The 15,312-nt window shown below is 39.3% G+C and overlaps 1 protein-coding gene across 2 annotated transcripts in view; it reads left to right on the top strand.

Annotated features, from left to right (window-relative positions):
- The window catches only part of ANKFN1 (ankyrin repeat and fibronectin type III domain containing 1), a 459,719-nt gene that overhangs the window by 443,949 nt on the left and 458 nt on the right, over positions 1-15,312 (top strand). The window contains exons 21-22 of one of the 2 annotated variants that reach the window (XM_077762871.1): positions 971-1,184; positions 14,921-15,306. In XM_077762871.1, the coding sequence (XP_077618997.1) occupies positions 971-1,184; positions 14,921-15,306 (600 nt within the window). Of the gene's footprint in view, positions 1-970; positions 1,185-6,275; positions 6,424-14,920; positions 15,307-15,312 lie in introns of those variants that run through there. The other variant, XM_077762870.1, reaches the window with a different exon arrangement.

Genomic DNA, 15,312 nt, shown 5'->3' with positions numbered 1-15,312 from the left:
AATCAAACACAAAGCCTATCACAAGCCCCAGGGTCCCATGAAAAAAATGTATAATGAGCATCCCCTCCTTGGAGAATCAGAATAACCAGCAAGTTTATGGCCAGTGTCTATCAAGATCTGGAGACTGTCATCCACAAAGGCAGGCACAAAAATATGAGTGACTTTTATTTACACTTTGGTAATTTTCTGATAACCGCGAAACCAAAATAGTAACAATATAGAATAGACTCCTCTACAAATGTAAGGATATTTTAATTACTTAGGAATAAGCTATTTAAACCATTTTGTACTTTAGAAGCACTTATTTTATGTGTAAGAAAGTAATAAGTTTAATATATAAAGCTATTTCTTTTCTATTAAAATAGATCCAAGAATCTCTGCTTAGCAAAATATTCCAGTAATGCTTTGTTTTTCTTCTTCATATAGAAGAACTAAAAGTGCATTTCTTTCTTCAAGTATTCTGAAATTTAGACTTTATCATATCCCTTCCTTACAATACCCTAATGAGGAATATTTCATCTTACACTGAGAATTAACACTTCATATGTATGAGAAATGTACCCTGCAGTACAAAGCACTTACAAATTCATCATTTCACCCAATCATCATACCAGTCCTGTGAGATATAAAAAGGGAGGTTTTTGTCTACATTCACAAATAAGGCAACAGAGGCTGAAAGAGGCCAAATGACTTGCCAAAGGTTATTAAAAGCTAAAAGTGGGAGTCCCAGCTAGAATTCAGGTCTTCCACTATTTGCACTAAATGATACACCCTCTCAGGTAAAAATATGCAAGGCACAGAGATGAGAAAGAACAGAATTTTCTGGCTTAGCAAACCTACATTGAAAATATTTTACTCAAAACCAGTACTGTGGAAAATGTATCATCTTGGACTCTCAGGGAAACTTACTCTTTTTTCCCTGTTTGGCCTGTTTGATAAACTTAAAGTCTTTTATAATTTCATTCCAAAGCAACTAGATGAAGTTTGGCGTGAAATGAGATGGATCATGGATGCTCTACAGTATGCAAGATACAAACAGCCAGTTTGTGGCTTACCCATCACAAAGCTGATAGACCCCTCAGATGAGCAGAACCTCAAGAAGATCAACTCTAGGTCATCACATATAGACTGTCTTCCATCCCCATCCCCATCCCCAGAGATGAACAGAAGAAAGGCTGTGAGTGGTAAGTAATAAGATCTACAGGTCTGTATTTCAGTCACCAGATTTTTGGTCCTATCTCCACTGATGAGGCTCTTTTATGCTGAGTCATTGGTCCCTGTAAGCAGGAGGAAACACTGCATAGTGGTAAGAGTCTAAAAGCAGAGAGGGAATAAAATCAGAACAGTGGAGCGATAGGAAACTAGGGCAATAACCTGAGATCAACTCCATCCAGGAGTGGAGAAGCTTTAGGCCAGTTCTGGCCTGAGCTTCCAAGATACAAAAGAACACAGAGCAGGGATGGGAAATTCAGAAATGCAGAATGGGGACTGCTTTGATGCCAAGCGAGGGCCAAGTCAGCCAACGGAATCTGACCAAAACCGAGGAAGGAAGGAGAAAAGACCCAGCCTCTAGTATATAGAGACTGACAGTAAAGAGGCAGGAAGTAGGTCCCAGTCTGGGTGAAAGTTCAGGGTGAATTTCTCACCCAGCATAGCACCAATGTGCTGGGGTGGGAGATGGGAAAGAAAGAAATCTTGGATAAACAGAATCCTGACCCTGAAGCCAAATAAGTAGGTTGGCCTCATCATGGCTAAAACAAGCAGGAGACAACTTTTAGGCAAGCTGTAGGGGATGCCTGGCACATCACCTCTACTCTTGGGAATGGAATTTGAGTTTACATGGAAATGCTAAGAACAAAACATGGCTGGGTTAACACAGAGTTCTACAAAATACTTTTTGGCTTATAAACAGAGAGAAAGCATACTAATCAAAGGCAATATAATTCTCTTGCCTTAGGATAAGTTGAGACTAGTGCCATTTTCTAGGCAATTAAAATAATGGCAAAGCATCTTTCTTGATTCTATAGCTTATAAGAGCTCCCAATTCTGTAAGCTTTACAATAATAATAATTAACATTTTTAACAAACAGTTCTGAAATATGGGCTTATCCCATAGGGGGCAGCATGGTGTAGCTGAAACAGCTTGGGCTAAGAAATCAGAGACCTGGATTCAAATCCCAGTTTTCTTTTACTAGTTATACCAGCTTGAACAGATTACTACATTTGAGTTCAGTTTCCATGTACATAAAATGAAATTAATAATATCTATACCTTGAAAAGTTACTTGTGGTTAAGATAGCGTATGTGAGATATGCATGGCATATAACAGACACTAAATTGTAGGTATCATATTTGATGTTATTACTCTTATTATAGAAAACTTTAGTGGAGATGTAAACCTTTTCTATAAGTACGTTTATATATGCTCCTATATTTTAAAAATCTCAGTGTCCTAAAAATCAAAACTTGGCAAATGGGAGAACTTGAGAGACAGCTAATTTACATTACCAAAGGATTCTATGACTTGCCCAATAATTTTTTCAAGAAAAAGTAGATTTTCTCAAGTGGATTTTTGTAGATGCCCACTAAGCTAGACATACAAATAAAATGCCATCCCTGCCATAAGCTAGTCTAGTGGGGGAGATAGATACATTAACAAAATTTCATGGTAAGTGCATAAATGCTGTGATGAGGATAAGTATAGGGTGCTATAAAGTCTATCGGATGTGTCAACCATAAACTCATAAGATCAAAGAGACCTTCTGGAGGGGAGATGGGGTGAAAAGTGGGAAAGAGGAGAGCATTTATAGGCAAAGGAAGCAGAGTGTGCAGCTGTATTATTGTTCGGGGAACTGTAAGCAGTCTGGCTGAACTTAGAATCCAAGGACATTGTTTCGCCTTTTTCTTTTCTCATTAAAAAATATTTATTGGTCATCCATCATGCTTCAGGTACTTCTTGAGGTAACAGGGAGGGATACAGTGATAAAGTAAAGTTGCCACTTCCATAGAGCTTACATTCTAGAAAAAGTGACAATGAAAACATAAACAAGATAATTTCAGAAAGTGAAAGAATTCCAATATATAATACAAAACAGGAATCAAGATTGGGGGGGCGGGATGAGCAGGGAGAGTGGAGAGTGTTGAATTCACTAAGATGATCAGGAGAGACCTATCTGTGAATATTACATTTGAACCAACCACAGAAAAAGGAGCCAGTAATGCAAAGATCTAGAGTCAGAATATTCCAGGCAATAAAACAGCAATAGGCCCTGAAGAGGGTGAGGGATGAAAAGAAAGCCAAAGTCACTGGAGCAGAACAAATGAATGGGCTACTGGTGAGAGAGAGGGTAGAGAAAAAGGCAGGGGCCAGATCAGGCAGGGCCAAGGTAAGAAGTGTGGATTTTATTCTACTTGTGATGGAAAGCCATTGGAAACTTTTAAGCAAGGATGGATATGGTCTGGATTACTCTTTAAAATCAAATCTGGCTATTCTATGAAGAAACCGTAGTGGGACAATATTGGAAGCAGGGAGATCAGTTATGAAGCTAGCAACAGAGGGATACCAGGTTTTCTGATGTGAATGTCTCTGGATATCATGATGCCATTTACAAAAAAAAAAAGTTATAGAGGAGAAGCAAGCTTGGGTAGTTGGGCATATTGAATCTGAGTTAGTTTTAGGACATTCCACACAAAAAGAAACATTCAATAGAAAAGGATTATGGGGTCTGGAGCTCAGGAAAGAGAAGTGAACTAATAACACGGATTTAAGAATTGTTGATATATGAATGATGTAGCTGCAAAAATGCTTGGGATTTCCTAGAGAGAGTAGTTAGAGTAAGGAGAGGAAAGTCTGAAAGGATCCCTGTGGAATGAACAGCAAGACTTTTTAGAGCAGGAAGAAACCACCAGAGGAAGATAAAAAAATAAAAAATAAATTAAAAAAAAAACAAGAGTAGTATCACAGAAATTAAAGCACATCAATTAATAGTGAGTGAGAGCTTAAATAAAACTGAAAAGCTTCTACTGGGGTTATTTTATTTTCAACAAGGAAGTCATCTGTAATCTGGATGACAGCAGTTTGTGAAGGGAAGGAGATATAAAACTGAACAGAAGTAGGTCAGGAAGTAAATGGGAGGAAAAGGAATGGGACCAGTAAGGATACACTCTTCCTAGAGAGGTCTAGGGAAGAAAGTGTATTTTTAAAAGGAAGAATAGATATTCCCTCTACTGTTCCACAATTTACATAAATCTGCAAACAGCTCTTCCATTCTACTTCCACCTCCATAGCCCTTGCCTGCCCTCTCTGCTCACAAAACTTTCTGAGTTTCATCTTCTCTTGGCCACGGGGACCTAATAAGGTCCCCCTTGGCTGTATGAGGGTGGCCTCTCCTGTGCCACAGAAGTGCCAAACTCTCATACTGGCCAGATGACAGGTTACACATACTCTCTACTGGGAGGATCTGGCCAATTACATTTGGATTTTATTATTAATCTAAAATGTGAGTGATCATCATTCTGTTCCTTAAAATATAACTCTCTCTTGGGTCCATTTATTTCTCTGAAGCCAAGATTCCATGGGCTGTGAAACACAAAGACGTGGAGGGAAGCAAATAAAAAATGGAACCCAGTGAAAAGGAAACAGTTGAGAGCTGAGAGAAACATTTAGTGGTCAGATCCCCTCACAAAAGCAAAAGCATTTCAGAGCAATGAAATCTGCTCCTACAATACTCTATCCTCTGCACTAGTGTGGCTACTTTTATTTGGAAACCATTTATAAAGAGGAAAAAAAATCCAGTTTAGAGAAATATCCCCAGTGGGTTGCTCCCAGAGCAAACTCTGCAATCCAATCCCGTTCTGCGTGGGTAGGGTTCACCTACCTTCAGAGGAGCCTGCTGGAAACACAGAGCCTATCACANGGGGGAGTGGAAATGTTTAACTTCCCATTTCTGTGTGGTTTTCAAACACAAAGTAGAACTTCTCTGAGTCAATTAAAATTAAGCATCTCCCAAGGACCCAAGGGGGAAAGTTGGCTCCTAGGAAAGGCAACTCATGGCAGGGGGTGGAATGATTTGGTCCATCACATGGGTATTTTCTCTCCCACTCCTTTTCTGTGGGTACAGTGGTCACAGGCAGCAGCAATTTTTTTTTCCGATACTGCTATTTCTCCTAGTGACGCATGGGTGAGGCAACAGAGGGGAGGGGGGCGTTGTTTCCTTCAGATGCATTTGAAGATTATTCTGATCTTCCAATCTGGTAACCTTTTCCCAGATGATGTTAAGATTACTATAGTATAAACTAAACAGTTCAGAAAATCAGCAGAAATCTGAAGATGTTATGTGTCTCGGGAAATCAGAAGATGAACAAACCCCTGAGGTTCTCCCCAATTATTTAAACTCTTTATTTATAAATTATTTAAATTCTACTCAGAGGAAACAGATTCACTGAAGTACACAAAAAATACAAATTTGGACACTGATACTTTAAAAATGTGAAGACAGATTTTAGGGCAAATATTTCTCATTATTCCTTTCTTTCTGTCCTGCCATGCCCCCTGCCTTTAAGAGAAGAGCAATAGCCTTAAATCAATTATTCTTTCCTGAAATGTCATCTCCACATAACGCCCTCAAAATCCACATCAATTCTACTCTGCTGTTGTTGGCTTGATCCACAGAGACCAAGAATTACAACACCCATTACAATGGCAAGAAAGCCAAGCTTCCTCAGCCAGCACTAATACTATGGGCAGAACTTTCATCAAACAGCTCCTGGGTCAGTCAGAGGGGAAACACAAGGTTCTACCAATACTAGCCTGCCCAGTGGGCCCTGTAAGGGAAATTGAGGAGCACAACCAGGTTTATTAAAACAACAACTGGGCAAGGTGCCTACAATGCTTAATGGAGCATATGGCCTGGATCTGGGGATGGAAGCTGCACTTTGCATTCTTTTCCAGGAAGGGAGGGAGTGGCAGTGGCCTAAGTCCCTGGAAACTCTCCTCAGTGCCCTGGCTGGCATCCTGGAGATTTTCCCAGCTTGTTTTGGGAGGGGTATCCCACTCTAAGCAATAGGTTCCACTAAGTCTTTTAATAAATAATACAACCACCATGGAAGTCAAATATTTAGATTCCTACTAGAACAGCGTTTCCCAACTGTCGGTCCATGAACCAACGAGATAAAATTTACCACTCCATACCCAAGCCTTTTCTTTCCTCTCCTTGGGTTATGAGAGTTACAACTATCTCTTCTTTTAATTTATCTCCTATCTCTCTTGCTCCTAGGAACTATGGTAAAGAAGTTACATCATTTACTAATTCACTGTGAAATCTAGGATGGGAAATACCGTACTGAACTAAATCATCACCAGCATAAGACACCATACATGAGATTACTGTTCTCCTTTATTATCAACAGCATTCTCACAGCAAAGTCTTGAAGCTTATCTGATTACTGGTCTATATTTTAATGAGTCACCTCTCAATATGTTTTCTAGTTATTTTCTCAATATTTAAGGGTAGAAAGGAACTTAAAGTATTTCTAACACTCCAACTTAATCATCATGGCACCTGTGAAAATAGGCAATATAATACCGACATGCTGTAGAGGAAGAAAGGTTCAGAGAGGCTAAGTGATTTGCTCAAGATCATATACATAGTTAGGGAGCAAGATAGGACTTCAGCCCAGGTTTGTCAGATTTTAAGACAGTTGTTCTTTCTGCTACAACTAGGCTGACCCTTAAGTCAAGCATCACCAAATATAAAACAAAATAATTTAGGTGACTGTTTTCAGGAATTTCCATGGCAGATTAAGTAAATTAGCTCTTTCTAAGCTGCTTTCAATATTCTTTTTAAAAGGCAATCAAATCTCACAATTCTTTATGCTCCCAGATTTCAATATTTGTTTTAGTTTCAATCAACTCAACATATTTTACTGAGAGCTTTGTATGCACCAGAAACAGCACAAGAGGCTAATAATACAATGATAATTAAGTTGCAGTCTTGTTAGGAGGTCCTTACGACCTACTCATATGTCCATGTTCAGATTAGATGATCTGGAAAATACAGAATATTCTGCATGTCCCTTTGCTTGACTCCTTCCTTGGTCCATTCCTTCACTGCCTGACTTCTCCCAACATTTACTGAGCGGAAATAATTAAGACGTAGTGCATGCCCTCTGGAGTTCATGGTTCAATAATGGAGATAAACATGCAAATGAATAGTTTATAATAAACCTTGATAAATGCAGTAACAGAGATATAAATAAAATGCCATAAGAGACAAGAGAATGGAGCGACTAACTTTACCTGAAGAAATCAACACAGGCTCTTCCTGGGAGTCTTAAAATATGATTCCCCATTGAAAATTAGAAGATCAGACCTTTGAAGCACACCTTCATATACTCCTTAGTGCCCTGCAAACAATAAATGCTCACTATTTGTGTGCTGAGAGGTCAAAGTACAAATGCTCTTGCAGAGTGCTTTACCCAACTGTAGGCTGGAAAGGGAAAGAAAGTGTCACAAACTCCTCAGCAATTGCTTATAGTTATAGTCAATTTTACTATCAGACTTCTAGTGGATTTAATGGTGGACCGAAAATGATTATGTTCATGTCAGAATCCCCATAACCTGTGAGTGTGACCTTATTGGAAAAAGGGTCTTTACAGATGTAACTAACGATCTTGAGATGAGATCATCCCAGATTACCAGGGTGGGCCCTAAATCCTATGACAAGTGTCCTTACAAGAGACAGAAATAGATATGGGGGTGACACCCCCACAAAGAACACCAACAGCCACCAGAGGCTGGAAATGCCAAGAAAGGACTCTTCCCTAGAGCCTCCAGAGGGAGTGCAGCCCTACAGACACCTTGATTTCAGACATCTAAGGCTGTGAGAGAATAAATATCTGTTGTTTTAAGCCACCCACCATGTGGTGATTTGCTATAGCAGCCCCAGGAAACTAATATAAAACTTAACATGTTTCTCTAGCAGCAGCAATATCAAGAAGCCCTTACTAAAAGTTTAATTAATATAACTCAGTGTGCATCCTGCACAAAGCAGATTAGGTAACGAGGTCCTGACCCTCAGGAAGCTTCCATGGAAAGCCATGAAAACACTAAAGTGGGGGCACCTGGGTGGCTCAGTTGGTTAAGCATCAGCACAGAGCCCACTTTCAATCCTCTGTCCACTTCTCTGTCTGCCCCTCGCCCAATGCGCACTCTCTTTCTCTCTTTCTCTCTCTCAAAAATAAATGTTAAAAAAATGCTAAAGTGAATAAGAACATGGCAGGCCTTTGGAGATAGACAGGGGAGTTTCTATCCTGCTACTTATCAACTATACATGAATTAGAAAATTTAATAAGCCTAAGCTTTAGTATTCTTATCTGTAAAACTGGAATTGTTATAAGCATTAAATAGAATAAAGCACCTAGAGTACTTAGCCAGCATAACGGCTGGCCTACGGTAAGCATTAAGGAAATGTCATTACTATTATAGACACAAATGAATACATGTGGACAGCTGAGTAGACTACACTAACCAGATAGAGAAGGAAGTTCAACTAAAGTCAATTCTTTGGATCTTATTTCCAGCCCAGTTTCAAATCTTCAGTTAACCTCTCTTCTTCATCACACCAATGGCACCTGTTGCTGCCATCATCAAAAACAACTAATAGTTCCAAGACCCTGTTCCTTGCAGTACCCAATTTTTCTCACAAAGGATGAGGAAAAGTGCTCCCTAAAACTGTGTTAAGATTATTAAAACATTCAGCCAAAGTCGTTATCCAATTCACTCCTTTTAACTTGAAAATCTCTTTATATCTATCTTCTTCCCTACTTCGTGTCCTTCCAATCTTTTTCACTAAAAACCAATGCCAGCACCAGTACTCACAAGTGACCACTTCTTCTTGCTATGTCCGTTAACCTATCATTCTTCTTTCTTCAACAGTTCTCTCTCCAGTGGTTCCTTCTCTTCCCACAAACATCTTCCCCCAACCTTGCAAACCATCAGGCTCCCATTACATTTCCTCCAGGGTTATCTTGGCCAATCCCTCAACCTTAATCTGTCCCAAATTAAATTTACCATCTCTTCCACTACCCAACCCAATCCGAATCCACTGCCTAACCCTGATGCAATTAAACTTCTCTGGTTTAATGCTGATACTATCATTTAGACACTAAGCCTTGAAATCTGCTAGTCACTGCAGGACCTTCACATTTGCTTCTCCAAGTTGTCTGGAACACTCTCCTCAACCTTTCACATAGCTGTTGCCTTCCAATCATTAAGATCTCACCTAGACTACCTTTTCTACAGGGATTCCTCCCTTAGCTATATTAGCAAAAGAACCTTCCTCCCAAGTCATTCTCTAGCTGAAACCCAGTTTCATTTTCCTCACAGAACTTTGCACTATCTGAAATTAATCTTACATGCTTTTTTTTTTTTACTTATTTAATCCATTCTCTATGACCTGCTTAAAAGCAGATACCATATCTGCCTAGCACAAAATATGTGCCTAGTAAACATCTTTGAATGAGTAACTTTTCTGGATTTCTATTTTCCTCCACATAATCACCACTCTTGCACAGCACCCCCCACCCTAACCTGAAAAATATAAATATTTAAAATAAACATAGCTTGGACCACAGCCTTCTCACTGGCCTCCTTGCTCTCTGTTTCCTCTTCATCCAATTCATCTTATATCCTACCTGCTACATAATTATCCTAAATCACAGCTCATATCTTGTTAATTACTTCTTCAAAAGTCTTCAATAGCTACTCATTGGGTATAAAATTAGATATAATCCTTATCTAAGATTTACTACTCTCTCCTGGCTCCACCCTACCTTTTAAAAAATTAAATTCCCTCTTCTGACCATTTATTTTGAAATAGAGAAACCACAGGTTGCAAAGAAATGTACAGGAATTCCCATGTACCCTTCTGCCAACTTCCCCAACATCAACAACATCAAAACCAAGAAGCTGGTACAATCCATACAGGTTATCCAGTTTTCACTAGTTATGTATACACACTTGTGCATGCATTGTGTGTAAGCATGTAAACACAGATGCACACAAGCACTCAGGCTCCCTTGTATAGCTCTTGTATCACATGTGTCCTTGGGTAATCACTATCATAAGCAAAATACTCAACTGTACCATCATCACAAAACTCCCTCTGCTCCCCCTTTATTGCCTTACTCATCCCCTATCTCTACCCCTGGCTACTGCTATCTATTCTTCATCTCTATAATCACTTCATGAATGTTACATAAATTGAATTCTTTATTTTTATTGATAAGTAGTATTCCATAGTATGGATGTACCACAGTTTATTTAACAAATCATCCACTTATGGAAACTTGGGAGCCTTAATTTTCCTAAGATAAATTCCCAAGAGTACAATTGCTGGCATCTTACTTTTGTAGCCTCATTTTTCCAAAATTCCTCTTGTTCCCATATGACAGTCAAATAAGACTATCTCTTCCTCTCTGGTTTCTAATCCTCTTATCATTTGCATGTTTATTATTAATAGCTGCCTAAACCACTTTTTCAAACTCTATGAAGAAATAATTTATGGGGCACCTGGATGACTCATCTGTTGAGCATCTGACTCTTGGTATCAGCTCAGGTCAGGTTCTTACAGTCATGAGATCGAGCCCCATGTCAGGCTCCTTGCTGAGCATGGAGACTGCTTGGAATTCTCTCTCTCCCTCTCTCTCCCTGCTCCCTCCCTCCCTGCCTCCCCCTAAATAAATAAGTAAATAACTAACTAGTTATCTCATTTATATGAGGAAAAAAATAAAAGATAATTGAGCATTTTATCAATCCTGTCCTAATAAAATGTGATCTCTTTCCCATAAACCTGCATCATATTTGCTAAACTTCTCTTATAAAATGTATGTTCTTCCAGTCTCATAGATGCACACATGCCCTATACTTCAATTAGAACAGTAAACTCCCTGGAGACAGATTATTTCTTATTAATTTCATATTCACTCAGGCATCAAGCACACTATTTCTGTTAAAGCAGGAGCTCAAGCAAAACAGAATCATCATTGTTGAATGAATGGACAAATTAAATATATCTGCCCTAAGAGGGTTATGATTTAATCAGGAATCCAGGATGTTATATTTGAATTAAAAAACAACAACTAATAATACAAGTCTATACAGGCTAAGTGCCAAAGGACAATAAAAGCAAGAAATGTTAGATAAATGCAGAGAAGTGAGCAATCTTTTCTGGGGCAGTTGGGGAATGCTTCTTAAAGAAGACTATGTTTGAGGAAAATCATGAACAGATGAGTAAAATCCAGAAAAGTAGAAAAGGGAGTCCCTTTTGGTAGACATTACTTTAGAACAATATGTGGGTTGATCTCACTCTTTGTAGCTGCTGGATAATATTCCATAATATAGATAAGCCCAAAGTTTTAAACCACTTTCCTAATAGTAGACATCTGGTGTGCATCAGTGAGGGTTAAGTTTGGATCCATGTTACAGAAAACCCAAAAGGAGTGTCATAAACACAAGATACTTCATTTCTCTCATGTGAAAGGAGCCCACACGTAGACAATTCATAGTTGGTATGTGGACTCCATGGTCCTCAGACTCCATGCTCCATTTTTGAGCTCCGCCACCCTAGCATATGGCTTTTTTCCAAGGTTGCCTCATGAGCCTAGCTAACACATCTTGTTACAGGCAACTGAAAGGAAAGAGGAAAATAATAAAAAAAAATAAAAATAAAAAAATAAAAAAGTGGCCTACCTCAGAGCTAAGCCAGCTCCCTTTCTGCAAACTTCCAGAAGTTTCATACAATACTTTCAGTTCTACATCATTGGCCAGAACTTAGCTATATGGCCATACCTAGCTGCAAGGGAAGCTGAAAAATGCAGTCTTTACATGAGTGCATTGCTGTCTCAAAGGAAACTTAAAATTTGTAACCACAAAAGGATAATAGATCTTGGGTAGCAGCCAGCAGAGAGCAAAACTGAAATCCTGCCCTGCCAATGAGTAAACACACACATCTTCCATAGTCAGGAAAAAGAGGAAGAAAAGAAAAAGAAGCACTTCACACCCTGACCCTGAAATAAACAAACAAGCCAAAAAAAGAAAGAAAGAAAAGGAAAAAAAAAAAAGGATTACATCTGGTTCTACTTCCTAAAATAGAAGAAACCTTAATCCTGTTTGTGTAAATTACTAACTCCCTTACAAAACAAAGTTTTTCCCTGGAGTCTGCAATATTCTTATGATAATCATGTCTGATTTCCCACCATGAACAAAGTAACTATAACCTTGTATTCCTGTGGGTTTTCACTTTAAATACCTGTTGTATTTTTTAATCAGCAAACCAGTCCTGAATTTGGACTCCCTTGCAGAACTTCACAAGTAAGCTATTTTTCTTTTCTTAAGTGATTTTTCTTTTCTTAATACTTTGGTGCCTCTAAGTCTTCCCTTCACAGCAGTCTCAGCCACAGGATTATTTCTTGTTTTCACTATTATAAATCCTACTGCAGTAAACAGCTTGTAAATGCCTCCATGGACACACAGTGACAATTCCTCAATCAGATATCTAAAAAAGGACTTGCTGGGACAAATGATATGCACATTTTTAATATAGTCTACTAAAAAAACGCTATCGGCAGAACAGTACTAGTTGACCCCACCATCACTAAATGAGCGTCCCTGATCTCCCACATATCACCAACATATGAGAGTATCATTCTTTTCATTTTTAGCAAATATGATAGGCTAAAACATGCCTTGTTTAAACCTGCATTTCCCTAACTACCACCTAATTAGTAACTGTAGTCTACCTAGGTTGAACATTTTTACTATGTTTATTGACCATCTGTATTAATTATTCTTTGAAGTACTGGTTTCATCTGCCCATTTGGATAGTCTTCTTACGGATTTAGAGAAGTTCTTTATATATTCTAGTTATTCATCTTTTGTTATACATATTATTACAATCCTCTTCCAGTCTATCACTTGCCTTTTTACTTTGTTTATAGTATCAGCTGTTTTACAAAATATTAACCTGTGATGCAGTCAAATTTAACAGCCACTTCTCTGACTTCTGGGATTCTGTCTTGCTTAGAAAGACCTTAGAAAGATCCTGCCACCCCAAAATTACAGACATATTGTCTTCTATTACATGTAGGGTTTGCCTCTTACATTTAAGCTGCATGAAATTTATGTTCATATACGCTATGAGGTAGGATTTTCTCTAATTATTTTGCTAATGGGATAACCAATTGTCGCAACACTATATCCTGAAGACTGTTCTCTCCCTTACTTTGGAATGTTATCTTTACCATATGTTAAATTACCACACAGAATTAAGACTATTTCTGGACTTTATTTTTCTGTTCTACAGACCCATCTGTCCATTTTTACACCAATACTACAAAGTTTTAGTTGTCAAAACTCTGTAGTATTCTTTGATATCTGGTAAATCAGGCTCTTCCCTATTGTATCTTTAAAAAAGGGGAGAGGAGTGCCTGGATGGCTCAGTTGGTTAGGCGTCTGACTCTTGATTTCAGCTCAGGTCATGATCTCACAGTTCATGGGATCAAGATTCTCTCTCTCCCTCTCTCTGCTCCTACACCACTCCCGTGGGCACACACATGCACATGCGTGCTCACTCCCTCTCTCTTAAAATAAATAAACTTTTAAAAAAGCTGGTTGTTCTCATAAATTTTCTCTTCCAGGTAACTTTAAGCATCAGCTTACTAAATTTCATTCAAAACTCCTATGGAGATTTTTTTTTATTGCCATTGCCTGATTTGTAGATCAGCAATTTTTCTTTTTAAGAGCACTGGCATGTTTACAAAATTAACATGTATTTACCAGCTACCTACCTTGGGCTGACTTCTGTGGGAATTCAAAGGATTTTTAAGAGAGTCCTCACTCCACAGTAATGTACAACATGATTGAGAGGGGAAAATAGATATAAACAATGAGTGCCTTAAATGATAAATATCTTTACAACTAAAGTTGTGGCTCATTTATGGTCACTATTGTATGCACTCTGAGGCTTACTTTTTTTTTTTTTTTTTTTTTTTTTTTTCTTTTTTTTTTTTTTTTTTTTTTNAATCTTCCAAAGCTTAGAATTTAGGTCATAATCATAGTGGTAAACAGTGCAAACAATGGAAGAAACAGGTCTCGATAATGGTAACTATTTCCTTTGGGGTTTTTTTTTTTTTTTTTTTTTTTTGCCTCTCTTTCTACTTCTGTTTCTGTTTTTCCTTTGCCCTTTTTTTTTTTTTAATCCTTTTTAAACATCTGACAACTGGGTAAGTGTTTACAAACATAATTGATTTATATATTAGTCACCCTAGGTAAGAAGTTCTATTATCATTCCCATTTTACAGATGAAGAAACTGAACCTCAAAGAAGTTAAGTAACCCTCCCAAGATCACAAAACAAGTAGGTGGAGGGCAGCTAAGATCTGAAACTCAGTTTCTCAGACTTCAATCCCCATAGTGCCACATCTTCTTCCCTCCCGGATACTTTACCGAATGCAAAACTCATCTCTGAAATAAGGATAGGAAATGAATAAATGAATAACATGCAGTTTTGTTTCCTGTTTCATCCTCTCTGCAAGCCCAGCAAATAATAAAAGTGCACGTGGGGATTGAGGACACATTCCCCTCTGCCGCTGTCCAGGTTGGACCTGTCCGGAGTTCCTCTCCTTCCTCTCCCTTAAGCTAAGCATAGGACTCATCATATAATTTACAGGGCCCTGTGCAAAACCGAAACGTGGGGTCCCTTGTTCAAAAATGACTGCTACCTTCAAGAAGTAGACCGTTAAGGAAGCACAGGACCCTCCTAGGCACAGGGGTGGGGAGGGCTCAACCAAAGGCCGCTGTGCCCAGGAAGCAGGCCCCAGCTAAGGGTTTCTCTCGTTTCTAACCCGGGTCTCTGGCTCCGTAGATTCACAGCCCTGCTCTGATGAAGAAGGCTGCTCAGAAGTCTTCCTCCCCACCGACAGCGACTACGACTCCAGTGACGCCCTGAGCCCCCGAGACCTGGACCTGGTCTACCTGTCATCACACGACATCGCCCAGCAGGCGCTCAGCGGCCTAAGCGGCAGCGCCCCCGACGTCCTGCAGGTGCACGACATTAAGAGTCCTCTGGGGTCGGGCCAGGACCCCCAGGGCCGACTCCCGGGGCCGGATCCCGACCACTCGTGCGCCGAGGTCCTCCACAGCCTGACCCTCAAGGGCTTCGCGCCCAAAACCCACGCCAAGATGGCGCCGGGCGCGAGGCCGCCGCTGGGCTTCCTGGGAAAGCGGAAGCCGGCTAAGCACCAGCACTATGGCGGC

This window comes from Crocuta crocuta, unplaced genomic scaffold, assembly GCF_008692635.1.
Source record: "Crocuta crocuta isolate KB4526 unplaced genomic scaffold, BGI_CrCroc_1.0 scaffold144, whole genome shotgun sequence".
Taxonomy (NCBI): domain Eukaryota; kingdom Metazoa; phylum Chordata; class Mammalia; order Carnivora; family Hyaenidae; genus Crocuta; species Crocuta crocuta.
Note: the sequence above shows the minus strand (reverse complement) of the source record. Positions and strands in the feature narration are given on the sequence as shown.